This window comes from Triticum dicoccoides, chromosome 4B, assembly GCF_002162155.2.
Source record: "Triticum dicoccoides isolate Atlit2015 ecotype Zavitan chromosome 4B, WEW_v2.0, whole genome shotgun sequence".
Classification (NCBI taxonomy): Eukaryota; Viridiplantae; Streptophyta; class Magnoliopsida; order Poales; family Poaceae; genus Triticum; species Triticum dicoccoides.
Window position 1 is genome coordinate 350,883,984 of NC_041387.1, and position 27,346 is coordinate 350,911,329.

At 46.4% G+C, this 27,346-nt stretch overlaps 2 protein-coding genes across 3 annotated transcripts; one reads left to right on the plus strand and one right to left on the minus strand.

Moving 5' to 3' along the window:
- Positions 1-204: 204 nt before the first annotated feature.
- On the minus strand, positions 205-1,830 carry LOC119296134 (40S ribosomal protein S21-like). Of its 2 annotated transcripts, none has more exons than XM_037574525.1 (4): positions 1,715-1,830; positions 1,209-1,295; positions 995-1,127; positions 205-485 (listed from the first exon to the last, which is right to left on the minus strand). In XM_037574525.1, exons 2-4 carry the CDS (start codon positions 1,256-1,258, stop codon positions 420-422), a joined length of 249 nt encoding a protein of 82 aa, XP_037430422.1. In that variant the 5' UTR covers positions 1,259-1,295; positions 1,715-1,830; the 3' UTR covers positions 205-419. The 2 variants fall into 2 exon arrangements, with proteins under 2 accessions (XP_037430422.1, XP_037430423.1); XM_037574526.1 differs by having other exon boundaries at positions 1,695-1,827.
- Positions 1,831-1,980: 150 nt separating this feature from the next.
- LOC119296135 (cell cycle checkpoint control protein RAD9B-like) lies at positions 1,981-26,561 on the plus strand. Its single transcript, XM_037574527.1, has 10 exons — positions 1,981-2,113; positions 2,216-2,468; positions 2,662-2,913; positions 2,993-3,108; positions 3,454-3,518; positions 3,597-3,826; positions 4,141-4,288; positions 5,266-5,306; positions 5,399-5,551; positions 26,256-26,561. Exons 1-9 carry the CDS (start codon positions 2,009-2,011, stop codon positions 5,521-5,523), a joined length of 1,335 nt encoding a protein of 444 aa, XP_037430424.1. The 5' UTR covers positions 1,981-2,008; the 3' UTR covers positions 5,524-5,551; positions 26,256-26,561.
- The last annotated feature ends 785 nt before the right edge of the window (positions 26,562-27,346 follow it).

Below are 27,346 nucleotides of genomic sequence, written 5' to 3' on the forward strand. Positions count from 1 at the left end.
GTGTGATGGAATAAGATAGGCCTAAGTGCAGCGTCTGATGTCTTTTGCATAGCAAAATGTGCGCTTACTTGTGCTGCAGAGTACATGCATTTTGAAGTACGAATAAAGTTGCTAGTAAAGTAAGGGCCAAATCATCAGTATGGCCATAATTTGCTAGTAAAGTAAGGGCCAAATCATCAGTATGGCCATAATTTGCTAGTAAAGTAAGGGCCAAATCATCAGTATGACATTAAGCAACGAGATAAGGTACACATATCAAGCATTCAACACAGATTAAACTCAAAACATGTTCACAAGAAACCAGGCCTAGTGACATCAAGTCTTAGCTTCCATAGTAGCAACTGAAACTAACCACAGACATCCAAGAGCTAGGTAGACATGGGAAGGAAACAAGTTCCAGGTAAAACTAGTAGCAACATCTAGAGCTGCTTGATCTCAGCCTTCCTCTTCTGCCACAGCCTGTCCAGGGAGCCATCAGCATCACCCTGGCAAAGCATAACGAGCAGTAAGCGCCCAGCAATGTATATGATACAAGACATGAATGCACCCAACAATTATCAAAACAGTTACAAGAATTTTTAGTTAAGTGTGTAATCGACACTTTGAATTCAAATTATCAATAACCAAAGTAGATAACATGATAGTACTGAGCATCGATTTGAATCAGATAACATGATGATACTGAGCACCCATTTGAGTGAGATAACTAGAACTCTCAGAACTAAAAGCCAGACAAGTCTTCAAACAATGACTTCAGTGGAAGGATAAGACAAAGTAGAGATGAAAATACATGTTCACCGAGTCAGGTCAAGATTATCAGGTTATAACATAAGCAAAAGTATGCACCACCAATAGAAAATATCCAACAAGTGTTCCATTTCCTTTTAAGATACGACTGAGCTTAGAGTAACATGATCACTGAAAATAGAAATTTGATGAGAGTAAACTTGTGACCACACACATAGTTCAATCAATACACAAGAAAGATGATTACCTGAGCACGGACAAACCCAGAGAGAGCAAAGGTGGTGAAGCGGCCATCATAGAGGCCATTCTCATCAACGTGACCAATGTTGATCTGGACAGAGGCGTGGTCCTTGGCCGTGATGATCCTGTTGGTGGCCGAGCTGCAAGAAGCAGAAGAAAATGATTAGCAGGCGTCCACCAGTGCAAAACACACACCATCAGACTAAAGAGGGTGTGCATACCACTTCCTGGGGATGTAGAGGTCCACCATGTCACCCACCTCGTTCTGCATGGTGGCGGCTGGTGGGGGAGTGGCACAGCAACAGCGACTGCAAATGGCAGAAACAGTTGAGGCACAAACTAAGCACAAGAGGGAAGGTCATGGTTAGCCAGCCACAACCTTGTGTCCAAGAATCTAGCGACATCATTCAACAGAAATATTCTTATCAACCCTAACAAATGGCAGGAATCGATTGCTACTTAATTACGAAAATAGTAACAGGATCTGGGTCGCAAACGCGCGATTAACCACGAATCCAGGAGCATAGTTGCTCCATCTTGCGGTTACAGGGACGAAACTACGCAAAGCATCGCATACTAGGCTAGTCATAGATCCTGACCAAGCACTACGGCGCTAGCAACAATATACTTTATACTTGGTGATAAGAAGAAGACGTCAAGACGTAGGATGGGATCGAATCGACCAACACGCAGGATGGTGGACATACAAGATCGAGCAACAGATTACCGAAAGGAGGTGGCAGAAAGGAGGAGGCGCTGCGGGAGGACGAAGAGAAGCTGGTGCGGCGGCGGCGCAAGGGTGTGTGAGGGCCGGGAATTTATAGCAGGAGCGGCCAGAGGGAGGGCTCGTAAACCCTAGAGGGTCCTGTCGTGGACCCACCGGCAGCGAGACAGAAGGGCCGTGGCGTACTGTTATTGGGCTGGGCCCCAGCCCAATACTCCAAAGCCCACGTCCTGTTTTCTTCCCTCCCGCTCCTCCTCTTTCTCCCCAAACCCCCGAAACCCCCAAACGCGACAGGCCATGGAGCTGTCGATGAGCGGCGGCGCGCTGCGGACCTTCTCCCGCTGCGTCACCTGCCTCGCCCGCATCGGCTCCGACCTCGTCTTCCAGGCCTACCCCGACAAGGTGCGCCGTCTCCCCTCGCTGCCCACACATGCCATTCCTCACCGGAGCGCGGCGGGCGCTTCTCACGATTTCTAATCTCATGTTTTCGCCTTCGACTTACAGCTGGAGCTGCACACGCTCAACAGCTCGCGGTCGGCGTTCGCGTCCGTCTCCCTCATGCGCGACTTCTTCGACCACTTCCACCTCCCCGCCGACGCCGACGCCGCGCCGTCCTCCACGCCGCTCCAGTGCAGCGTCCTCCTCAAGTCCGTCCTCGCTGTGCTCCGCACGCCCACCTCCGCGATCGACCGCCTCAACGCTTCGCTCCCAAACTCCCAAGCGTCCAAGCTCGAGTTCGTCATCCACTGCGTCAGCGGTACATGTTCCCAGCCCATCCCTCCCTCCCTCCCTCTAGGGTTTTGCCATTGACGTGCTCAAAATTTCCGCATTTTTGTCAACATCGCCGCGCATTTTCCCTGTTTTCCCGCCAATTTTTGCCGTTTCGGCTCTTTCCCAAATTTTGCCGCTCTGAGCTGATCATGTGCCTTCCCGCGTCTTGTCTTGTCAAGGGCGTAAGAAGACGCACCGGATCTCGTGCAGCGCGGAGTCCGACGTGCAGACTCTGGCGCTCGACCGCAACGGCTTCCCCAGCCGCCTCGCCATACGGCCACGGGACCTCACGCGCCTGCTCTCCAATTTCCAGTCCTCGCTGCAGGAGCTCACCGTTATTGCCACCGAGCCTGCTGCACGGTTGCCTGGCGTCGGTGATGGCGCTGGGGGGAAGGCAGTCGAGCTCCTAAGCTACATCGACCCGACCAAAGGTAATTTGGTGTGCAAAAAATAGCGTGGTGGTGACATTTCTATGGGGCTGTCAACTGTGACGTGGTTTGGGAATTGCAGATGACTACGACTGTAGGCTGCACACACAACTGTGGATCGATCCAGCAGAGGAGTTCTTGGAGTATGAGCATGCTGGTGATCCCGTAGATGTCACATTTGGGGTGAAAGAATTGAAGGTGATTCTGTAATTTGTTCTTCTCTCTTCATGGCAAAAGATTTAGATCGTCAACTTTATTTAAAAGAAATAAGGTAATGTCTCCTTTGAAATGGGAAATTAATTGGAACTTATTTGCCTTTAACCAAGTCAAGGAATAGATCTTTGCAAAAGTAGAAATGGTTTCAGCGAATAACTGTATGTTTGTGTCCTCACTTGTAGTCGAGCTCAGAATAGGAAATACTATCTTCAGTTCTGCTTTCTAAAACAACACAAGAAGGGTTTGGCAATTGATGGCTCTGTCTTCTGGTCTGGTACCTGTGACTGCACAAATCTGACAGATATATTTTCTGTTCTTTCAATCTAGGCATTTTTAACATTTTGTGAAGGATGTGAGGTTGATATTCTCCTATTCTATCAGAAGGCTGGCGAGTAAGTAGTTTAGTTGATGAATTTGGTTATGTTTTCTGACTGGTCCCCATGACCCATGAGGCTTCGTTTGAATTGCAGACCTGTCCTGTTGGCTCCAAGATTTGGATTCGATGATGGATCAAGTTCTAATTTCGATGTAACTCTAGTTCTAGCCACTATGCTTGTATCACAACTAAATGATGGCAGTGTTCCTCAGCAGCCACCTACGTCAGCACATCATGCAGAAGAACCAAGGGCTGCCGCTGCTGCACCATCGCCAGTTCCAGAAAATGTCTCAAACCATACAAGAATATGGTCAGAGCTTTCAGGTGTGTATCATTTTGGCAAAAGGTCTTGTTAGCCATCGATATGGTCACACTCCAGGCATGCATTTCTACACTGAACTATGCACCATTATTGTGATCTGATTGAGATGAGACGCGGCCAAAGCGCCTGTATGAAACATCATGACCAGTTGACCACTTTTGTGAGGTCAATGTCAGATCACAGTGCATGGACTTTCACATGCCTGGGTGTAAACAAACCTGCTGGTGCTAGAAAGTTCCTTTGATCTTTTAATCCTAGCACTGTCCTGTTCATCTATCATCAAAGCTATCTAAAATAAGCAAACTTTCTTAAACAGGTGTTACTCCCAAAAGCTTTGAAGCTAACGCAGAAAATCGTGCCCAAAAGGAGAGAAATGGAAGAGCTAACGTACTGAATGACACATCAGTGCTTCCCACTACCAATGCTCCCTGCAAGCTACGAGTGACAGATAACGCAAACTATGTGTATCTATTGAGTCGCTTTACTTATTATTATTTATTTGAGTGATATAATTTGGTACCGCAAAAATCAGGACTTCCAGCTATATATCTGGCATATCTCCTTGCAGCTATCAAATTAGCTAATCAGGCACAATAACAGAAGTCATTTCCCTGTCCTTTCTAGGTATTTGAGCTAGTATAGTTGAGATATGCTTTAGTTGGGATTGTAATACACCCTCCGTCCCATAATATAGTGCACATTGGTTTTTGCGTAAGTCAATGTTCACAAACTTTTGACCAAGTTTATTTAGAAAATTATCCATATCTACAATACCAACTAGTCCATGTGAACATATATTTTATGATGAATCTAATGATATTGATTTGGCGTTTTAGATGTTGATATTTTTCCTCTAAACTTGGTCAAAGTCTACAAGTTTTGACTCGGAAAAAATTATAATACACACTATATTTTGGGACGGAGGAAGTACCACTATACCAGCATCCCTCAACATGGAATCTTTCACCACATGTTGTAGAACTACACAGACAAACCCTCGCTTCACTAACCTATCTTCCTCAGAGTTTTGGGGTATCTACTCCATTTCTGCTAGTTCAAACCATAACATGTTTTTAGGTAATTTGAACTTGTGTTAGGAGTGAAATTACAGCCATAGTAATATACTCTATTTGTAGGAGATACGCTGATAAATAGTGTTCCAATTTGAGAGATGGTGACTTCTGATATAAGATGTCGAGTCCAAAAAGAAATACATCTGGTTACTGCAATTAGTTCATATATCAACTCCACTAAAAGAATCATATACCGACCATTTATTAATTCCTAGAAGTAACTGGCAAATCATGTCAACATATTTGATGGTAATGCAGATTTTTCATTTGTTGTGAGTCATAACTGGGGAGTTGTAAGATCTGAGTCGTGAGTTATTTCTGCTATCCTACTTCTGGTAACTTGTTTCCTTAACTAGTTTATACTACAGAGAGCAGCCTGTGCAAATGGATCACTTGGAAGAGCCTCCTGGTTAACTATCTCAGCAAACACCCATAGAAATCAAATGCATACGTTTGTGTTGGCACTGAATTTTCAGCTGACTGGCTTTTTGTTTGGTACAGAAGTTGTGGTTGATAACCCTCGTTCGCAGCATCACCCAAGCAACTGGGTAGGTGCCGACGAAGACGATGATGATGAAGAAGATGAGGAGCTTTTTGTCCAAACAACACCTCACTACATGGACTAAGGACCGATGCTGATTCTGAATATTGCAGGTACATTCCAGCCAACTGCATAGTGGATGAGCTAGAAATTAGTCGAAGTGCCTTTTGATTGCTCTTAGTTCGTGTAGGCCTGAAGCTAACAATACAAGAACATTGTTTACCCAGCACCTAGTTTGTATTCAGGTGTGGCTATTTCGTTGTTGCATAATGGAGAGAACATTAATGTGACTTGTTCTTTGCATATGTGGCCTTCTCTATTATTTATTTATTTGCAAGAGAAAGAACTTGTATTTGCATCAATATGAGCAACATGGTCTCTGTTTTTATTTTCTGTATCTATACCTCTTTACTACTATAAAAGCATGAGTTTGCAGAATCCAAATTATCCATCCAACCTTAACTAGAAGGTTTGCAATTTCCCTTGCAAATTTAGGTTTAGTTGCACACCAAGAGCATCTTCACAAGCTATTACTTAGCTTGTTACTAGGAAGAGAGAGAACGAACCATTTTGTGCAAATTAAAAGGTCTCGAATAGATAGTTGCTTCGACTTGTTACTAACACTAAAGAAGTATTAATTGCTGCCATGTGTGAGGTGGCGAGAGGCAGCATTGAAGGATGAGGCCATGGAATTCCCTAGTCCCAAATCCTTCTATAGGATGAGAGAGGGTAGAGCTGGGTCAAGAGTAAGATGGTCGAGACTCAGCATTGAATTGATGGTACCGTCAGGTGAGGGAGAAGCTGACATGGGTTTAACCAGGGGATAGTGAAGCTGGCGTCAGTATGGAGATCAAGGCCGCGCCGACATGTACCATTCTATGATATTGGAAGCTACATAGCAGCATCGGGAGAAGCCTCCAGGGTGAGGACCAAGAGAATAGAAGGGTATCGAGTCATATTAGCAAGGTTTTTGAGTCGCCTAGCCAAGTCGAGTCGCCATGCCTCCGACTAGTGGCTCGCTGCGATTAGTCTGCGACTCGTTGTGATTAATCGCCCCAAGTCGCCCCAGGTGTTAAGAGGAGGAGGAGGAGGGGGAAGAGGTGCTGTTGCAGGCGGAGGAGGGGGTAGGCAGCTGCTTGGAGGATACTTCAGCTCGGAGAAGGCAGCAGCAGCCTGTAGGAGCAATGGAGGCGGCGATTCTGATCTGGGATGGGAGCACGCGTCTTGCTCCTCTGTTTCGTGCTAGAGAGCTGGCCCAATAGGCCCATTATGTAACCCTAGCTTCCAAATAAAATCCAAACCGTCCATATGCTCTAATCTGGACCGTGCATCTGCTCTTCCATGTGCCTTTCTCCTTCATCTCTTCCGTGCTTCTCCTCGTATAGGCGGCGCACTCTCCAGCTTCGTCTCCTCCTCCCTCGCCTTGGAATCAGGCCTCCTCACCTTCCCGGTCTTCCCTCCCTTGGCCTTGCTGAAGCAAGCCGCCCTACTTTGAGGTCCTAGTCGTCTGACTAGTCGTGGACTAATCGTCGACTAGCCTACCAGCCGCGGGACTCGCTCCTCTAGCCAAGTCTGCGCAAGCCAACCTCGCTCCGAACGACTTGGCGATTAGTCGGCGACTCAAAAACCTTGCATATTAGTATTTGCGTTTCTTTTGCGATCATGCTCATCATCTTGTGTGCTTATTGAGCATGTCTGTGTTATCGTATTCCTTCTTAACTACGGAAGTAAAATCAGATTCTAAAAATTGATATCTTTGAAATTTTGCATTTTGTATCATGTTGGGGAGTAACCCTCTTAACGACGCGCCATATCGGAACCCGAGTGTGGTGTCCAATGGGCAAGGGCTGGGCCGTCACCCCCTTGGTGGCGTGTCGTATCTTGATTTGGATACGATGACAAGCAAGGATTGGGTTGTTGCATCCTTAGTGGCGCGCTACATCGATGCCCGGGTGTAGTGAAAAATGAGCAACGGTCTTCACATTTGACTCGATAAGTACAAAGGGTAAGGAAGCTAGCCAAGCCTAGTAGGATCCGCTTAGGTAGCTGGATGGTAGGGTCCCTGGCAGGTAAGCTACGGGAGCTCATGGTGAGGAGAGTTGTTGATATCCTTTGCGTCCAAGAAACCAAATGGAGGGGACAGAAGGTGAAAGAGGTGGAGGATACAAGCTTCATGTTGTGGTACATGGGAACAATTGCAAACATAATTTGAAGCAGCACAAAGGTTGTGGAGGAGCAACTCCACCTTGCTGCTACAATGTGTACAGCACAAGTGTTGAAGGAACAACTTCAACGTGCTGCGCTAGATATCGCTCTAGAGGCGAATGTAGGCTGATAGGGCAGCAAGAGTTCACTCCAGAACTCCTAGGGCACAAGATCTACTCCAAGATCTTAGATAAGAACAACAAGTTCTATTATAGGTAGGGATACATAGCCTGGGTACAAAGTAAAGGTGAGGACCTCTATTTATAGGGCTTTGGGAAGCCTTCACATACTTCTACTTATAGTTGGAATACTCTAGAAACATTATTTAAGGTTCACCATTCTACTCATGGCTACTCACAACTAGAAGACTCTAGAAAACAGTAGGTAGGATAAAGAAAAAAAAAGAAATACTAGACCACAACAGAAGTATTTAGAAGTAGCCAAACAGATTTGATATATGATTATATTTTTATGTTCCTCATCTACTGTTTCTCATCATTCTCCCCTGTTTGTTTGGAACTCGCCCTCGAGTTATCTTCATAGAGCGCTTCTTCTGGATGGTAGAGAGTCAAGTCCGCAACATTGAAAGTGTTGGAGATACCCATATCGCTTGGAAGATCAATCACATAAGCATTATCATTTATCTTCTCACGATAGAGAAGGGCCCATACCTTCGCTGCCTAAGTTTCCCTTTAACACCTAAAGGCAGCCTCTCTTTTCGAAGGTAGACCATCACCTTATCACCGGTTTGGAATGATTTTAGCCTCCTTTTGCAACCAGCAAGTTGTTTATATTTCTGATTTTGTGCTTCCAAAGCACCACGAATCTCTTCAAATAACTCGGTGTAATTATCAGCAAAGGACAATGCTGATTTTGAGTTCCCCTTGCTGGTAGCTTCACCAGGTCCACCACATGTGATGGAACTTTAGTGTAGACAATGGAAAAGGGGCTCCTTCCTGTGGATCTATGCTTGGAGTTATTGTAGGAGAATTCTGCAAGAGATAAAGCCAAATCCCATTGTCCCTTTCTTTCTTCACAAATGCAACAGATCGGATTACCCAAAAACTTGTTCACCACTTCCGTTTGTCCATCTGTTTGTGGATGAGCACTGCTAGAAAATTTCAATTCAGTGTTGAATTGCTTCCACAAAGTGAGCTAAAATGCAGCAAGAAACTTGCTATCACGGTCTGAGACGATGGACCTTGGTACTCCATGAAGTCTGACCACTTCTCGAAAGAATAGGTTTGCCACATGATGAGCATCCGTTGTTTTGCGGCATGGGATGAAATGAGCCATCTTAGAGAATCTATCCACGACCACAAATACAGCATCACTTCCTCGTCTTGTTCTTGGCAAGCCCAAGACGAAGTCCATAGAAATGTCTTCCCATGGAGCGACAGGAACATGCAAAGGCATGTATAACCCTGTGTTCTGGACTTGGCCTTTGCAGGTCTGACATATGGGGCACCGTTGAACGAACTTTCCAGCATCTCTCTTTAGTTGTGGCCAAAAGTAGCGAGCTTCCAGGTTAGCGATAGTCTTGTCGCGTCCAACATGGCCACTAAGATCACTTGAATGGAGCTCTCTAACCAGCTTGTCACGTAGAGAACTTCTTGGAATGCACAAACGATCATTTTTGAAGAGATATCCATCTTGCATCAAATAGTCATCACCTAATGGTTGGCCCCTTGTGTGCTTTACCCAAACATGGCCAAAGTCTTCGTCACCCTCATACAACTCCTTTATTTGATCCATGCCCGGAAGTTCAGCTTCAAAAGAAGTCAAGAGGCATGCATGACGACTCAAAGCATCGGCCACTCTGTTAGTTATTCCAGATTTATGCACGATGAGATAGTTAAATCTCTCCAGACATGCTGCCCATCTTGCTAGCATGCGGTCAACATGCCTTTGATTTCTAAAATGCTTCAAGGATTGATGGTCCCTATAAACAATGAACTCTTTAGGCAGCAAATAGACTTCCCAAGTTTTCAACGCTCTGAAAACGGCGTATAATTCTTGCTGATGGGTACTCCATTTCTGTCTAGCTTCACTTAACTTCTCACTAAAGAAAGCAATAGGCTTCCTTTCTTGAGATAGGACAACTCCAATGCCTACTCCACTTGCATCACACTCCAACTCAAAAGTCTTGTTGAAATCAGGTAGTACCAAGACAGGAGCTTGTGATAGCTTTTGGTTAATCTCATTGAAGCTAGCTTCAGCTGCTTCTGCCCATTGGAACTTTCCTTTCTTCAAACACTCGGTAATTGGTGCCATGATAGTGCTGAAGTTCTTAACAAATCGCCTGTAGAAAGTTGCAAGGCCATGAAAGCTTCTTACCTCAGAAATGATCTTAGGAGTTGGCCATTCTCGGATTGCTTCAACCTTAGAATCATCAACACGAATGCCGTCACATGTTATGACGAATCCTAGGAAAAGAAGTTGTGTTTGCAGGAAAACACATATCTTCAGGTTGACGTAGAGCTCATTTTTCCTTAGTACTTCTAGCACCTTCCGAATGTGATCAAAGTGTTCATCCTCATCCTTGTTATAGATCAAGATGTCATCGAAATAGACCACAACAAAGTGGGATAAGAAGGGTCTAAGGACTTGATTCATTAAGTGCATAAAGGTACTTGGTGCATTTGAGAGTCCAAATGGCATGACTAGCCATTCAAACAACCCTTCCTTTGTCTTGAAGGCGGTCTTCCATTCATCCCCGGGTCTTATACGGATTTGATGATATCCACTTCTTAAATCTAGCTTTGTGAACACTCTTGCTCCACTAAGCTGATCCAACATATCATCCAGACGGGGAATAGGGAATCTATACCTTACGGTGATCTTGTTAACGGCTCTACTGTTCGTACACATGCGCCAAGATCCATCTTTCTTTGGCGCGAGTAGGGCTGGTACAACACATGGGCTAATACTTTCTCAAATGTGCCCCTTTTGCAACAATTCCTCCACTTTCTCCTTCAATATATCATGCTCCTTTGGGCTCATTCGAGAGTGTGGAAGATTAGGAAGACTTGCTCCCGGAATTAAGTCAATTCTATGTTGAATTCCTCTCATCGATGGCAAGCCATGTGGCTCCCCAAGTATGTTCTGAAATTCTGCCAATAAACCATGTACCTTTGCTGGAATTTCAACAGTCAGGTGCTCTTCTCCCTTTACAACAAGTGCTGCACACAAATCTGCCTCCTTCAAGTCTTCCATAAACTCATGAGAGGTATGGGAGATAGTTAACATAGTTTTCCCCTCCTCCTTAGAGGTATTACCTTTGGTTTTGTTTGGTAAGATAATGATCCTTCTCTTGTTCCAAATGAAAGAGTAAGAATTTTCCTTGCCCTTGTGTGTAGTATCCACATCAAATTGACAAGGCCTCCCAAGAAGAACATGGCTGGCATCCATGTCAACCACATCACACAACACATTTGAGCGATAATGCTTACCCAAAGAAAGTGGCAGGTTGCATTGTTTGGTGATCCTCATATTCACTCCTTTCTTGATCCATCCAATAGTGTAGGGATTTGGATGATCATGGGTTTCAAGCTTTAAATGGTCCACCAACTTCTGGGAGATAAGATTCTCGCAGCGGCAACTATCAATCACTAGTTTGCATACCTTGCCATTCACCGTGCATTTGCTCTCAAATATTTTCTTCCGTTGTGTGTCATCGAGTTGTGGTGTGGAACATAGGACACGCTGGATCACACATACCACCTCTTCACCTTCTTCTTGACAAACCTCTTGTCCGTCTACATCTTCAGATTCATATTCTTCATCATCGCTTTCACCATCATGGATAGTCGTGTTAACAAATTTCCTTAGTGGGCAACCGCTGGATATGTGTCCCTCTTTACCACATTTATAGCACTTTGGGCCTTCATTTGCCTTATCCTTGCCTCTAGTTTGCTTCGGGATGGGTTGTTTTGTCTTTGGTGGAGTGGTCTTTTCTTCCACTCTATTAGGTTGGCTCCTAGATGAGCCTTCGGTATGAGGATATGGAGGATATGGAGCCTAGTTGTCTTTCTCATCCTCACAAACCTCTCGGCCTTTAAGGCTAGAGCTTGTGCTTGATCAACGGACCAGATTTGTTGCATCATCAATCGATCTTGAATAGCATCATTGAGACCATTGATGTACCTTGCAACTTGTTGCTCTTCAGTTTCAGCAAGGTTGCACCTCACTTGTAGCCTTAGAAACTCCTCCGTGTAATCTGAAACAATCCTATTTCCTTGAGCACAATTTTGAATTGGATAAATAGGATCTGGTCATAATCAGCGGGCAAAAATCTCCCTTTCAAGAGGCCTTTCATTTGTCGCCAAGTTCTAACACGAGGTTCTCCTCTCAGCCTGCGCTCCTCTTGAACGCGATGCCACCATGCACCGGCTCCTCCTTTCAGCTTGTATGCGACCAAAGGAACTCTACGATCTTCCAGAACCTCCATGACCTCAAAGAAAGTCTCCACTTCATATAACCAATCCAGGCACCCTTCAATGTCAACATTTCCATTAAAACTTGGGATCTTAGCTTTCACCTTGTATGTATCTCTTGCATATGTAGGGTTGGGTGCTCTCCGATATGCGTAGAGATTTGGTTCTTCAAGGGCATCATCATATTCTTCACCTTCAAAAGCCTCAACATAAATTGGCCTTCTTGAAGCACGTTGAACAACATGTTGTCGTGGCGGTCTTGCTCCAAGATTACCTCTCCTTCTTCCTTGATGAACATCTTCCTCTTCTTTAGATGAATCTCCTTCATTGGTAGCAGGGGGGACACCCGTTCTTATCAGCCCTGTTTGGATACTTTAACACAGTTAGAGTTAGAGTTATTTTCTAACCCACTCTAACCACAGTTAGAGTTAGAGTTATTTTCTAACCCACTCTAACCCAAATAAGCACCTCTCCACCGGGATAGTTGGGTTAGATGGAACTAACCCACTCTAACCCTCCCTGTTTGGATACTTTTGGCTTATTTGAGCCCCCAACTAACCCAAACTAGCTCTAACCCCATGATCCAAACAGGGCCATCATCTCAACCAGCTGGTCAAATCTTCTATTTAGATCTTCACGCAGCTCTTTGATTTGTTGTTCAGCAGCATCCACCCTCTTCTCCAATTGCTCCATTGCTTGCTGCAACTTGCTCTCGAAGAGGACAGCAAGAACGATTATGGGTCAACGAGGCTCTGATACCACCTGAAGCAGCACAAAGGTTGTGGAGGAGCAACTCCACCTTGCTGCTACAATGTGTACAACACAGGTGTTGAAGGAACAGCTTCAACGTGCTGCGCTAGATATCGCTCTAGAGGCGAATGTAGGCTGATAGGGCAGCAAGAGTTCAATCCAGAACTCCTAGGGCACAAGATCTACTCCAAGATCTTAGATAAGAACAACAAGTTCTATTATAGGTAGGGATACATAGCCTGGGTACAAAGTAAAGGTGAGGACCTCTATTTATAGGGCTTTGGGAAGCCTTCACATACTTCTACTTATAGCTGGAATACTGTAGAAACATTATTTAAGGTTCACCATTCTACTCATAGCTACTCACAACTAGAAGACTCTAGAAAACAGTAGGTAGGATAAAGAAAAAAAAAGAAATACTAGAGCACAACAGAAGTATCTAGAAGTAGCCAAACAGATTTGACATATGATTATATTTCATGTTCCTCATCTACTGTTCCTCATCATAATTGGAGAAGGTCTTGATCGACAAGAGCCTCAAATATGAAGTGATAGACGTCAAGAGGCATGCAGACCGGATTATCCTAGACAAGCTGGTAGTTGGGGACTTAGTTCTTAATGTTATTAGTTTGTATGCCCCACAAGCAGGCCACAAGAAGAACACCAAGAGGCGGTTCTGGGAAGGCCTGGAGGACATGGTTAGGAGTGTACCTATTGGCGAGAAGCTCTTCATAGGAGGAGACCTCAATGGCCACGTGGGTACATCTAGCATAGGTTTTGAAGGGGTGCAAGGAGGCTTTGGCTATGGCATCATGAATCAAGAAGATGTCTTAAGCTTCGATCTAGCCTACGACATGATTGTAGCTAGCACCCTCTTTAAAAAAAGAGAATCACATCTAGTGACTTTTAGTAGTGGTCAACACTGTAGTCAGATTGATTTCGTCCACTTGAGAAGAGAAGACAAGCGTGCTTGCCTAGTTGTAAGGTGATACCTAGAGAGACTGTTGTCCCTCAACATAAGCTTATGGTGGCTGAATTCCGCTTTTGGATCTGTGTCCAAAGAGGGCCCTTGGGAAGGAGGTGATGCAGATAATATGTGGATGAAGATGACGACTTGCATTCATAAGGTGGCTTCAGAGGAGTTTGGAGTGACCATGGAAAGTAGAAGCGAAGCTAAAGATACTTGGTGGTGGAATGATGATGTCTAGAAGGCTATTAAGGAGAAGAAAGACTGTTTCAGACGTCTACACCTGGATAGGAGTGCAGACAACATATGGAAGTACAAGGTGGCAAAGAAGACCGCAAAGCGAGTTGTGGGTGAAGCAAGGGGTTAGGCGTATGAGTGTTAGAATTGTGTCGAATATTGTGTACAAGGTAGGTTGCAGTTGGACTTGGAGTTGTATTGTGTTTACCGTGTCCTTAACAAGTCCACCGGACTCATTGAGGAGACGTGTAACGTGGAGTTTGACGAGAATAACGGCTCCCAAGTGGAGCAAAGTGGTACTTGTGATGTAGGTGATGAAATTCCTCCCATAAGAAGAATGGGTGTTGGTCATATCCTACCCATTGAGGAACCCCTTGTGGCCGAAGGAGAAGGACAATGCTCCACTCAGGTGGAGCCATCACCAACCCAAGACCCACACACTTCCGAAGAACAAAGTGAAGGCCCTCAACCTCTTGAACAAGATCAAGGGCAAGATCAACCTCAAGATGGGAATGAACCACCAAGTGATGCCCAAGGTCAAGTTCTCCCTTTCGAGCAAGTTCAAGATCAAGAGCAAGCTCAAGATCAAGAACAAGCTCAAGACGGCGCTTAAGATGATCAAGTTACCCCACCTCCTTTCACTTCCGAGGAGGAACTAGAGCGTCGTGCCGCGAAGATCGCTTCCAAGCTCACTACCAAAGGTCATCTCATGGAAAATGTGGTTGGAAGCCTAAGAAAGGGGGTAAGCACTCATAGACAATTAGCAAACTATTGTGAACATCACGCGTTTGTTTCTTGTGTCGAACCCCAAAAGGTTTATGAGGCGCTCGAGGATCCGGATTGGCACAATGCCATGCATGAAGAACTCAACAACTTCGACACGATCAAGTATGGAAGTTAGTGCCAAGGCCGACTGAGAATCATAATGTCATTGGAACCAAGTGGATATTCAAGAACAAGCAAGATGCTCATGGGATTCGCAACAAGGCTCGTTTGGTGGCACAAGGCTACTCCCAAGTCGAGGGTATCGACTACGGTGAAACCTTTGCTCCCGTTGCTCGCCTTGAATCTATTCGTTTGTTGATTGCTTATGCTTCTCATCATAATTTCAAGCTGCAACAAATGGATGTGAAGAGTGCTTTTCTTAATGGTCCCATTAATGAGTTAGTGTATGTCAAACAACCCCCGGGGTTCGAGGATCCCTATTTTCCCGATCATGTGTATCAACTCCACAAAGCACTCTATGGCCTTAAACAAGCCCAACTTGCGTGGTATGAGCATCTTATGGAGTTGTTACAAGATCATGGGTTCGAAATCGGGAAAATCGACCCCACTCTTTTTACTAAGAAGGTCAAAGGGGAGTTGTTTGTATGCCAATTATATGTTGATGATATTATTTTTGGTTCCCCTAACAAAGCTTTCAATGAAGAATTTGCCGCTCTCATGACCTCGAAGTTCAAGATATCTATGATGGGAGAGTTGAAGTTCTTTCTCGGGTTCGAAATCAAGCAAAGAAGAGAAGGAATCTTCATCAACCAAGCCAAATACACTCAAGACATGCTCAAGAGATTCAAGCTAAGTGATGTCAAGCCGGCCTCCACTTCAATGCCCGTCAAATGCCAACTTGACATTGATCCCAATGGTAAAGCGGTGGATCAAAAGGTATATCGCTGCATGATTGGATCCTTGCTTTACCTTTGTGCATCTAGACCGGATATCATGTTGAGTGTGGGAATTTGTGCACGGTTTCAAGCCGCACCTAAGGAAAGCCATTTTGTGGCGGTCAAGCGAATCTTTCGATATTTGGCTCATACTCCAAACTTTGGCTTATGGTACCCAAGAGGAGCCAACTTTGATCTTTTGGGCTATACAAATTCAGATTGGGCGGGAGACAAAGTGGATAGGAAGTCCACCTCCGGAGGGTGCCAATTGCTTGGTTGCTCTTTAGTGAGTTGGTCTTCTAAGAAGCAAAGTTGTGTATCTCTCTCGTCCACCGAAGCGGAGTATGTGGCTGCCGGTAGTTGTTGTGCTCAACTCTTATGGATGAGGCAAACTTTGAAGGATTACGGTGTCACTTGTGACGAAGTGCCTCTTTGGTGTGACAATGAAAGTGCCATCAAGATCTCTCTCAACCCGGTGCAACACTTCAAGACGAAGCATATTGAGATTCGGCATCACTTCATCCTGGATCACATTAGGCAAAGGGAGATCAAGCTCAAGTATGTCAACACTCATGATAACCATGCAGATATTTTCACGAAACAAGATTTCGCGAGTTAAGGCATGAGCTAAATATCATTGATTCGAGCAATGTGGTTTGAACCCTTGCACGCCCCACCATACTCATCATGCTTTCTTGTCTAGGTGTAGGCATGGACATAGGGGGAGTGTTGTTCTCTCAATGAACTTTTCCTCCCCCCATTATGCATAAACTGATCAAACTCTGTCGCATTAGCCATTTTTGATGGTACTTGTGCTTCAAAGATGAGTTTTGGTCATGGGCCCAAGGTTAAAATCTTCGTGGCGCCATACCTCCGAACTCAAACATAGGTGGCCTCGGCTACCGCCCTTTCTTGGAGAGGAGTGTGTTTCTCGTCTTCTTTTTGGTTTGTTTTGCTTGTGTGTTTGCTCTTGTTTCTAGTCGACTTCTTTTCTTGAGCTAAGCCTTTTGGGCCAGTCCTTTTGCGGCTGAGCGGTACTGCCACTGATGATCATCAAGCGGTACTATCGCCCACCCCAGCGGCACTACCGCTACGGGGCGGGCGATGGGGGGTAATGTTGGGGCAGGGGGAGTTGCCTTTCTCCCCCATACACATTCGCTCCACCCGCTCGTGTTCTTCGTCTCTCCAGCGACGTCTCGCCGTAGGAGAGCGTCGACAGGCCGCCGTCTTCGTGTCATCCCTCTCCAGTTCCTCCGGTGGAGTCGATCCCCACCGCGTCCTCCTACCATGGATGCTGGTATTGCCCCCGTTCCCGTTCTCTCTTTGCCTAGATTTCACATCTAGTCGCTAGGGGTAATAGGCATTGCTTTTCTTGATTTTTGGCTAAGTCGAGGCTTGAGTAGGATGGAGATGGCATCTAGACCTTTTGGATTGATGTTTGGTAGGATTATTTTTGAATTTGGCATCCCGGTAGTGCCGGATCTGCCCACGGCAGTAGGGAACCGCCATTCCCCGTCTAGAGCAGTACTACCGCTCAACTGGCGTGGTACTACCGCTCAAGCGGTACTGCCGCTTTTGGTTCGCGATACTACCATTGGATGCCCAATTCTATCATTTTCCTACCATTTTTTGATCCATATTGTTTTGTTTGGAGGCTTATGCTCTTTATTTCGTGTTGTTTCTTTTGCTCGTGTGTTTGGTTTCAGGTGATGAACATCCTGAGCAGCAAGTCCGCCGTGTCAACCCCAGACGTTCAACGTCAAAGCGCTACCGCACCTCTGAGACAGAGGGTGCTTCCTCAAGTGCTCAACCTCCGTCTCAACACAAGAAGTCGACTGCCAACAAGCCGAAGCCGAGGGGCAAGACTGTGACAGAGATGACTGCCAAGGAATTCTAGGAAAGGCGTCGCCGCAACCCCTATGCGGAAGACCAAGAACCCACTTTGGTCAACCGCCCGTTCTAGAACCGCTTTCAGTTTGCCATCTACTTTGATGTGATCAAGGCTAAAAAAATCTCTTTGTTGATATGCGTTCCATCGACACAGATGCTATGGAAAAGGACCTTGAGTACTTTGGCGAAGCCCTTCAGATGTGCTCTCAGCTGAACATTCTCAGAATCATGCAGTTCAACAAGGACTTTGATGCAGATTTGGTGGCTCAGTTCTTTGCCACTGTCCATCTTGGAACTGATGAGGAAAGGACTCTGACTTGGATGACAAATGGCAAGCTGCTTTCTATCAAGTGGAAGGCCTTCATGGAGTTACTTGGGGTGGAAGATCACAGGCTTGAGACCCCAGTCGGCTTCCGCCCTCACCGAAATGCAACCTCTACTCACAAGCAAGCTCGCTGGCCCTACTGTACTGTGAAGATTCACCCCGTGACTGAGAAGGAGACCTATGAGTTGCCTGCCTTTTTGGACATCCTTCATCGCGTCTTCCGAGTCTCTCTTCCCTCGTATTGGGAACCTGGATATGGTCCACTCCTTTCTTGTCGACATGCTTCTCTTCCGCCAGCATGAGAAGGAAGCAAACACTGGCAAGTCCCTGGACATTTTCCATGTCATGTGGTCCGAACTTCTCTCTGCCGTCTCTGAGCGCAAGTGCCCGATCTATGGTCTGTTTATCATGTTGCTTATTGAGAAGGCCTGGGCTCATGTCTATCCTAGGGTTGTGCTGGAAACTGGAGAGTTGGTTTCTCATGAGATTAAGCGTCTGAGGAAGGAGAATTGGGGCACCCCGGCTCCTAGGTCTGGTTGTCCATCTAAAGCTGCTGACATGGAGACCGAGGGCGAGGCTGAGGCCGATGATGATGAGGACTATGAGCCCTTCGGAGTGGAGCCCTCTTGGGCAAAGAAGATTAAGCGCAAGATGAAGAAACTCTTCTGCATGGAGTCTCATGGCCAGTACATGTCTCATGTCTCTGAGAGGAAGGCCCGGAGCCGTCACAAGGAGCTCATGCGTCACTTGGGTGCAACAGTTTCTAGCGGATCTAAGGGAAGGATCATTGATGAGGAGGAGTGGGTTCAGCAGCACTGCCCGTGGACCGATTCAGACACCGGGCAGTTTTCTACCAATGATGCTCGAGATCCTTAGTTTGCTATCACATGGAGCCGTAGCAACGCTCTTTGCCTTTTTGGTGTCTCGATGCCAAAGGGGGAGAGAGTCTAGGGATTTATGTCGTTGCCGAGTTGCGAGTGTGTGTTTGTAGTTTGTTGTGTCTTGTTGATCTCGCAATCTTTTCTCTCGTCGTTTGCTTTGTTTTGTTTTGTGCTTGTGAGACCTGGTTCCCGTTCATATGGTGTGAGACATATGCTACCTTATCCATTATTATCTATGTCCATCAAGTATGCTACCTTATCCATTATTATCTATGTAAGTACTTTGGTAATTTGTGAGTTGCATGCTTATCCGGTTATATACCTTGCTCACACGTATCCTTTTGCATTTAAGCTATGTTTCTTTACTTGTTGCTTAGGTTGTTGGACTATAAAATATAGGGGGAGTGTTGATCCTAATGTGTGTGCCTTACATTTCAAAGGCACCACTAATTAGGTGCACACATTCAGGGGGAGCCCGTCTATATTTTGTAGTTCTAAGTTTATCTTTACATTCATGTCCTATCTTCGTGCAAATCCTTGGTTGCCATCAATCCACCTAAAAGGGGGAGATTGTTAAGGCATATCTCTCTCTATGTAGTTTTGGTGACTGATGACAACACGCTTGGGGACTAATCGTGTGCTTTGAGCATTTCAGAGATTCATCCTTTGGCACGAGACGATTCCTTCCCCTCGGAGTTTTAATCAAAGACGGTGTAGCTCTTTTGTTTCTGTTTTGGTGGACTTGTTTCGTAGGAGTCACCGTACTATCAAGAGGGGGTCCGCTTTGGTAAGGCTAGGGTGGAATCAACACGTACACATCCTCTTCGCACCCACTGAGCCTTCCCGCTTCGATGGAGCCTCCTTTTCTTTCCTATGAGTATGTTTTGGTCTCAGCGGTCGTACCGCCGTGCCCAGCGGTAGTACCGCTTAAGAGCCACAGGCGGCAGTACCACTCAGCAGCGGTAGTACCGCTTGGGGGTCCTCAGTCGTAGTACCGCTGCGGTACCGGGCTCCTACCGCCTCGACTCGAGGGGGTCGTCTCTCGTGTCGGATTGTGCGGCACTAAGCAGAGTAGAAGCGGTAGTACCGCCCCGTGAGCGGTAGTACCGCCCTACCACCGCGGTAGTACCGCACTGGGTCTGATTCCTGCTCATGTTCTAGCCCTCCTAGATTGCACGGCAGTACCGCGAGGGGGAGTTGTAGTACCGCTGGGCCCAGCTGTAGTACCGTTGCCCCTGCGGTAGTACCGCCTTCTGCGGGGCTGTTTTGGGGGGTAACGGTTGGATTGTTCCCCCCTCTATAAAAGGAGGTCTTTTTCTCCAAAGTTGACCTACCTCTTCCCCCAAAGCTCCATTGTTGCTCCAAGCTTCATTTTTGCCCGATCTCTCTCCCTAGCCAATCAAACTTGTTGATTTGCTCGGGATTGGTTGGGAAGACCCTGATCTACACTTCCACCAAGAGAAATTTGATTCCCCCCACTAATCCCTTGCGGATCTTGTTACTCTTGGGTGTTTGAGCACCCTAGACGGTTGAGGTCACCGCGGAGCCATAGTCCATTGTGGTGAAGCTTCATGGTGTCGTTGGGAGCCTCCAATTAAGTTGTGGAGATTGCCCCAACCTTGTTTGTAAAGGTTCGGTCGCCGCCTCCAAGGGCACCAATAGTGGAATCACGACATCTCGCATTGTGTGTGAGCGTGAGGAGAATACGGTGGCCCTAGTGGCTTCTTGGGGAGCATTGTGCCTCCACACCGCTCTAAGGAGACGTACTTCCCCTCAAAAGGAAGGAACTTCGGTAACACATCCTTGTCTCCATCGGTTCCCCTTTTGGTTATCTCTCACCTTTACTTGTGCAAGCTTATATTGTGTTGCATCTCTTGCTTGCTTGTGTGCTTGTTGTTATCGCATCATATAGGTTGTTCACCTAGTTGCATATCTAGACAACCTACTTTGATGCAAAGCTGAAATTGGTAAAGAAAAGCTAAATGTCAGTTGCCTATTCACCCCCCCCCCCCTCTAGTCAACTATATCGATCCTTTCAACGGGGCATGGAGCGGGCTAGGGCTCTGGTGGTCATACATGTGATGAGACAACGGCGAATTTGACTCGGGATGACTACAAGCAATGGTGAAATTCCTTCAAGTTTCAGACAGATGGTTAAGAAAGGAGCGGTGATGTTGAGTTTAGGTAACTCTTGTGTGTGACACCCAATATGTGAGTTGTTCACTTTCACGCAGGTCAGTGATCAGCGTGTGATGGCGTTGGACGGATACTCTGGAAGTTGGGAGCACAAACTAGAGTAAGACACGCAGCCTAAAAAACAAAAATCAACGCACGACGCCCGCTCCACCTTATCCCCTCCCGCGCCGCCACCCGCGAGGCGACCGGGAGGGCACCTCAAGCTCCACCGCCAGCCAACCTCCTCCCTTCTCCCGCGCCGCCGCCAGGGGCTCGGCCGGGAAGCCCGACCGGAGCCGGCGACGGCGGGGCTTCTCGTTCCTCCGCGGGCAAGGGAGTGGCGCGGGCCGGTCTCTCCGGCAAGGGCGCGTCGCGGGCGCCGGGCGCCGCGGCGCGGCGACGGGCTGGCGTTCGAGACTGCGCTGGCACGGTGGCTGCGCTTCGGGCGGTGTGGTTGGTGGTGGCTCGTGCAGGGCGGGATGCGGCGGTGGTGGATCTGGGCTGGGAGCAGCGCGGCCGGGCGGCTCTGGGTCGTGAGGCGTGGCTGGGACTGGCGGATCGGGCGGCGGTGGATCCCTCCCCCGTCGTCTCTGGCACCTCTACCCATCTGCGTCGATCCAGCGGGTGGGGCGCCAGATCTGGCCTCCACGGTGGCTGTCGGTGCCACTTGGCCTGCTGTGGTGATTCTCGGGGGTTGGTGCTTGGGGGCGGCGAGATGCACGGGTGCGTGCCCGGCGGCTCCGACGCCGGGAGCTCGCTAGGCGGCGTGGGTTGGGCAGTGTGGCCGTGGTGGCCGCTGCTCTGGCCGTGTATGGCTCCACGGTGGCTTGGCAAGTCGGCTTCGGCGACGGCTGGCACGTCCTGGCGTCGGTTCGTCCGTAGGCGGCTTTTATCGACCTTTGGCCCCCCTCCTTGTTGTCCGGTCGCTACGTTCGGCGAAGGGCTGGCCTTCTCCCAGCTGCGGTCCATCGCTCGTCTCGCGCCCGGTGCGCAGGTCTGAGCTCGTCTTGCGCACAGTGCCGCAGGACTAAGCTCGTCTCGCGCACGGTGCAGTAGGACTGACCTCGTCTCGCGCACGGTGTTGCAGGACCGAGCTCACCTCCCGCCCAATGCTGCAGGACGGGTCGATGGAGGCCAGGTGGCCGGCCTATTGGTCTCGACGCTGGGGGTCACCCAGGGGTGCGAAAGGTGGGACCTTTCCGCTCGTCTCTTTGGTTGGGCTAGCGGCATGTCTTGGATGAGGTGGTGTCAAGGTCTTGGATGCTGGGGCGGCGGTCTTGGTGGTGGTTGCGCGGTTCTCTCGGGCGGAGGTTGTTGCTTGGTGCTGCCGGTAGCCATGGCCGTGTGGGCGGCATGGTCGCCGGGGTGTGACGTTCGGTGGCGGTGAGTTTGGTCGGGGTGAAAACCTGTTCTATCTGCGGACGGACCGGCGGCGGCGAAGCTCGTTCCCTTCTTGAAGGCGTCGTCGCGGCTCTCATTGCCCGTCGTGCAGCTCCGGGGGAAACTCTGATCCTTGGATTGGGCGGTGGCGGCGCTCCGGTGTCGTATCCTTCCTGAAGCCTTGGAGCCCACGGTTCGTCGTATGCGGCTTCATCTCTTCACGGTGATAGTGCTAGGGGTCGTGTTGCTGCGCTCAGCGCCTATGTATCATGCCTTGGGTGTGTGTGTTGTGGTGGCGTGCGTCTGTACTGGATTGTTGAGATCGTGCTTTATATATATATATATATATATAAAGCGGGGCGAAAAGCCTTTTTCTTTCAAACTAGAGTAACAAGGAACTTAGTTTTGCTCGAGCGTTGACTGTGGTCAAGAAAAGAAGGGACTACAAGTTGCAGGTGGAGTCATATGGAGTCTTTGGAGTAGCAGTGGTACTCATGGGATAAGCTCAAGTCCAATGTACATGGAAGTTTGATGCATGGATGAATCCAAGGTGGTGAAGAATATTCGCCAAGGTGGAGTTTGTTAGAATTGTGTCGAATATTGTGTACAAGGTAGGTTACAGTTGGACTTGGAGTTGTATTATGTTTAGATAGGATATGGAGTCGTGTCCAAGTAGGACACTTGTATCCTTGGCCTCTCATATATAGCCGGGGATATGCCAACATAATAGCAGAGGAATGCAGGGGAAGCCGACGGCATGTGCCGGCGTCCAGGGCGACCGGGTGCGGTATTGTAGCGGTGTCATGGGAGGAGCGTCCATAGCCAGGCCCCGGGGATGTAGCCATATCGGTGAACCTCGTTAACAAATCTCGGTGTCGTGCTCGTGTGATTGCTTGGTCCTCAGATGATCAACGGTATGCCTCGAATTTATTCTAACAATGAAGACCTCTACCAGTGTTTAGATACGAAGGAAGGCGAAAGGGACATCTATAAGATGGCCAAGATCCGAGAGAGGAAGATGAGGGATGTCGACCAAGTCAAATGCATCAAAGACAGAGCAGATTAGCTCGTGTTGAAGGACAAGGAGATTAAGCATAGATGGTGGGAGTACTTTGACAAGATATTCAATGGAGAGAATGAGAGCTCTACCATTGAACTGGATCACTCCTTTGATGATATCAACAGGTGTTTTGTGCAGCGAATCCATTATTCTAATGTCAGGGAGGCTTTAAAAAGGATGAAAGGAAGCAAGACGATGGGCCTTGATTGTATCCCCATTGAGGTGTGGAGGCCTCAGAAACACATCGATAGTATGGCTAACTAAGCTTTTCAACCTCATTTTTTGGGAAAATAAGATGTCGGAAGAATGGAGGCGAAGTATATTAGTACCAATCTTCAAGAACAAAGGGTGTGTTCAAAGTTCTACTAATTACCGTGGAATTAAGCTGATGTGCCATACAATGAAGCTATGGGAGAGAGACATTGAGCATTGCTTAAGAAGAATGACAAGTATGACCAAAAATCAGTTTGGTTTCATGCCTGGGAGGTCGACCATGGAAGCAATTTTCGTGGTACGACAATTTATGGAGAGATATAAGGAGCAAAAAAAGGACATGCATATGATGTTTGTTGACTTGGAGAAAGCCTACAAGAAGATATCATGTAATGTCATGTGGTGGGATCCAAGGTCCTAACAAAGTACATTACCCTCATCAAGGACATGTACGATAATGTTGTGACAAGTGTTCGAACAAGTGATGGTGACATTCCCGATTAAAATAGGACTGCACCAAGGGTTAGCTTTGTGATATAGACTGAACCTCGTGATGAGATCCGACCTGTAGTTGCGGTCCGATCTTTCACGGTGATGCTTGATCAACAGTTTGTCCCCTTGTTCCTCCTCGCAACCTTCAAGAATAATTTCACCCGCGTACGAAAATACACGAATAAAAATAATGATCCCCTTGGATCAGCGCGTAGGCGTCAATGTGATGGTCAACCCTCCGTCGCTAGCAAATCTTCACGATGGGAAAATACAGATGATACACAAGATATGGTCGTTCTAAACCTGGACGTTTTACTGTCTTGTTCATAATTCCAAATAAAACTCAAAACTGCCGTACATGGGCAATGCCCTTGGCTTGTATATAGCCGACTCTTGCAACTATACATGGCTAAGGATTGAACTAGAAAAAGAAAAACAACTTAAACCGACCAAACACATCCACGGTTATAGTTGTACCAACATATTTCAAAGGAATAATATATTAACTGATTTGGAAACAATGGACTCCTACGAAACATGTGTAGGAGGCATCCTAAAATTTGGCAAGACCTTGTCACGTACGTGATCTTTCTTTATCTCTTGTTTCTTCCTTTGGCGTACATCTATTAGCTGGTAAAATTTTAACTGTCGCGTGAAATTGAAGCAGACCAAATCTCTTGCCTTACTACATGCAGATCCTCTTCCGCTTCTTGTTTTTCTTTGGACCAATTTTGGTCGTTCAACTCTAGATTCAATACGTACGGGCATTACCATGCCAGTCACATCTCTTGAACCCAATGCACGCACCACATAATTTGATTCTGGTTTACCAATTACAAAATTGATTCCTAGTCCACACAGTTGACGGACGCAACCATCGTTTTCTCGATGAAATCTGACTGCATGCACGACATTCTTTTCCGCAACTTTTCCATCGCTTGATTTCTTAACTGGCCCAGTTTCAGTAGCATCAACAATTGGTGGTGTCATGCCCGTATCACTTTGAGCCCTTATCTTTTTTGCTTTGGTGATGGATGAGGTCACAAGGGATATAGAGATATCTCATGGTGCTGGTCGTGAAGAGAGATCTAAAGGACTCGAATATCACCGAAGAACTAGCCATTGATAGGGATACGTGGAAATTAGCTATCCATGTGCTAGAGCCATGAGTTGGTTTCGAGATGTTATGGGTTTCATCTCTAGTTGTGCTAGAGCCATGAGTGTAGTCTCGAACATGTGCAGCAGTTAGGTTTCAGTTCGAGACTAAAGGCTTTGTTGTTTTTGTTGTTTTTGTTGGTGGTTTGCTGGGTGCATCTTCAAAGTAAAATCCACTATTGTTGCTTATATCGTTATACTTATATTTGCATTCCAACATTTGTCAAGTATTCCTGATCATGTGATCTGCCAGAGGATGTGTTACGGTAATTATAGAGCTACTTGTGAGTCCATGTATGTTCTCGTCCTAGTTAATTGCGCCATTTTTTTTATGTTTTCCCTACTGAGATAGAGTTTATTTCATGCTCACAAGAACTTTGTTCCATCTAGGTTCTTTAGCATTCTGAGATTCTCCTGTTTCTATGGCTGTCTTCCTTTCAGGGGTGGTCAAGATGTTGCTTTTCAGGATGAGAAATTTTAGATTGAACAAATGCATAACTTTGGTCCTGCCTTATGGCCCATAATCCCATTGTTAGGCGTCTGAATAGTCTTTCATTTAACTGATTTATCGTTGGTGTTATCTGACATTTTCATGAAATTGGTGGCTAAAGGAACTATGTCCACACCTTTGCACTGCAGTTAACCTTGATTCATCGGGGAAATTGAGTTATACTTCATAAATAGGATCCATGTAGGGCCCTGCTGGAGGTAGGCTTTACGCTTTAGCTAATAGGATGCTTGTGTAAAGTTACAATCTAAATGACTTCTGAAAATGATCGAACGGATGGACTGATGTGTAGCAAAAATATGCCACCCTTTTATGGCGAAGTTTTGGCCAAGCTACTGCAGAATAGACCTGAAATTGTTTTTTGCTTCCTGAAGTTTTATGTTTCCTAATAAATGCTGGTTAGTCATCTGTCTGTTTAAATATCATCTCTGCAGTTGTAAAAAATAATGCATTAAAGGAATGACTTCTCTTTTTTTGCTTAGGTGTACAGATCATGTGAATGTTTCTTCATGGAGTTTCCTGGCAGGAGTAGGATGCGCGAAAACAATTATTGTAGCAAAAAAGAAAATGTGTGCTAGATATGGGAGATGTTTTTTTTCTTCAAAAATTCTTTGATGTTCATTCACACAAGGTATGTAAGGACAATCACACCTTCAGAATTTAGAACTTGTGGTGTCTTCCATTTGAGATCCTGGATCTTTTTGAAGATACCGGCTCCCAAATGATTTCCATGTATTTTTTGGGTGACTCGATTTAGTGACAGTTAACTTTTCTAGTATTCCTTTTGAGGAATTGCTTGTGATAATTTTCATTTAACTTTATTGGTTGAGTCGTGCTGGGTCACTAGTATTTCTGCAACTATATGTGTATGTATTTGTTGGAGTGGATCTCCTACATTGCATAAATTATGTCTTCCTTTTTGTGATTTCATGAGTCACGTGTCTTAATTTCATCAGTACTTTTTCATGATTACTACTACTCCCTCCGTTCCAAAATAGATGACTCGACTTTCATCTATTTTGGAACGGAGGGAGCACGATGTTACCTTTGCATGGCCTTATGGTTTGTTTACTAATACTACCATGTCTGCAGCCTTTGTGTTTAAAAACAAAGATGCACGGCATGGTGCTTTTGCTTTTACTTTTACTTTTACTACCTGGCCTTGGGAGACGGTAATCGAAACTGAGATCCGCCATGGAAACTGCTTCCTTTTACTATTAGGGGTTTTGCTTCTTCCGAGTATGCTGCATCCTGCCAGCTCACTTGGTATCGTTGGAGTACCTTGTATGTACCTTCTTTTCATCCATCTAATTCCCCAGTTTTTTCTCCTTACAGCTCACTTCGATATCTATGAGCCGCTATGCTGCAAGAACTTGTGTGTCAATAGCAACCGAATTTTAAGTGAACTGGCCAGCTGCTGTATACTCCAGATCTTTGTCACTGCGCTGGCTTTCCCTGGACCTAAGCTTGTGACCGCAACCCAGCGTACGTTAGATGAGAAGAAAATTGACGAAGATTCCTAGGTCAACCTGCATCCCTAGTTCTATTCATATTTGTGTAATATAAATTAGGA

Bases quoted from the DNA above. Each gene is read 5' to 3' on its own strand.
- LOC119296134 (XM_037574525.1), bottom strand. From the start codon at position 1,258: ATGCAGAACGAGGTGGGTGACATGGTGGACCTCTACATCCCCAGGAAG. The intron at 1,128-1,208 runs GTATGCACACCC...TGCTTCTTGCAG, and splicing joins CTCTACATCCCCAGGAAGTG to CTCGGCCACCAACAGGATCA. The intron at 486-994 runs GTAATCATCTTT...ATGCTTTGCCAG, and splicing joins CTGGGTTTGTCCGTGCTCAG to GGTGATGCTGATGGCTCCCT.
- LOC119296135 (XM_037574527.1), top strand. From the start codon at position 2,009: ATGGAGCTGTCGATGAGCGGCGGCGCGCTGCGGACCTTCTCCCGCTGC. The intron at 3,109-3,453 runs GTGATTCTGTAA...CTTTCAATCTAG, and splicing joins TTGGGGTGAAAGAATTGAAG to GCATTTTTAACATTTTGTGA. The intron at 3,519-3,596 runs GTAAGTAGTTTA...TTTGAATTGCAG, and splicing joins TTCTATCAGAAGGCTGGCGA to ACCTGTCCTGTTGGCTCCAA.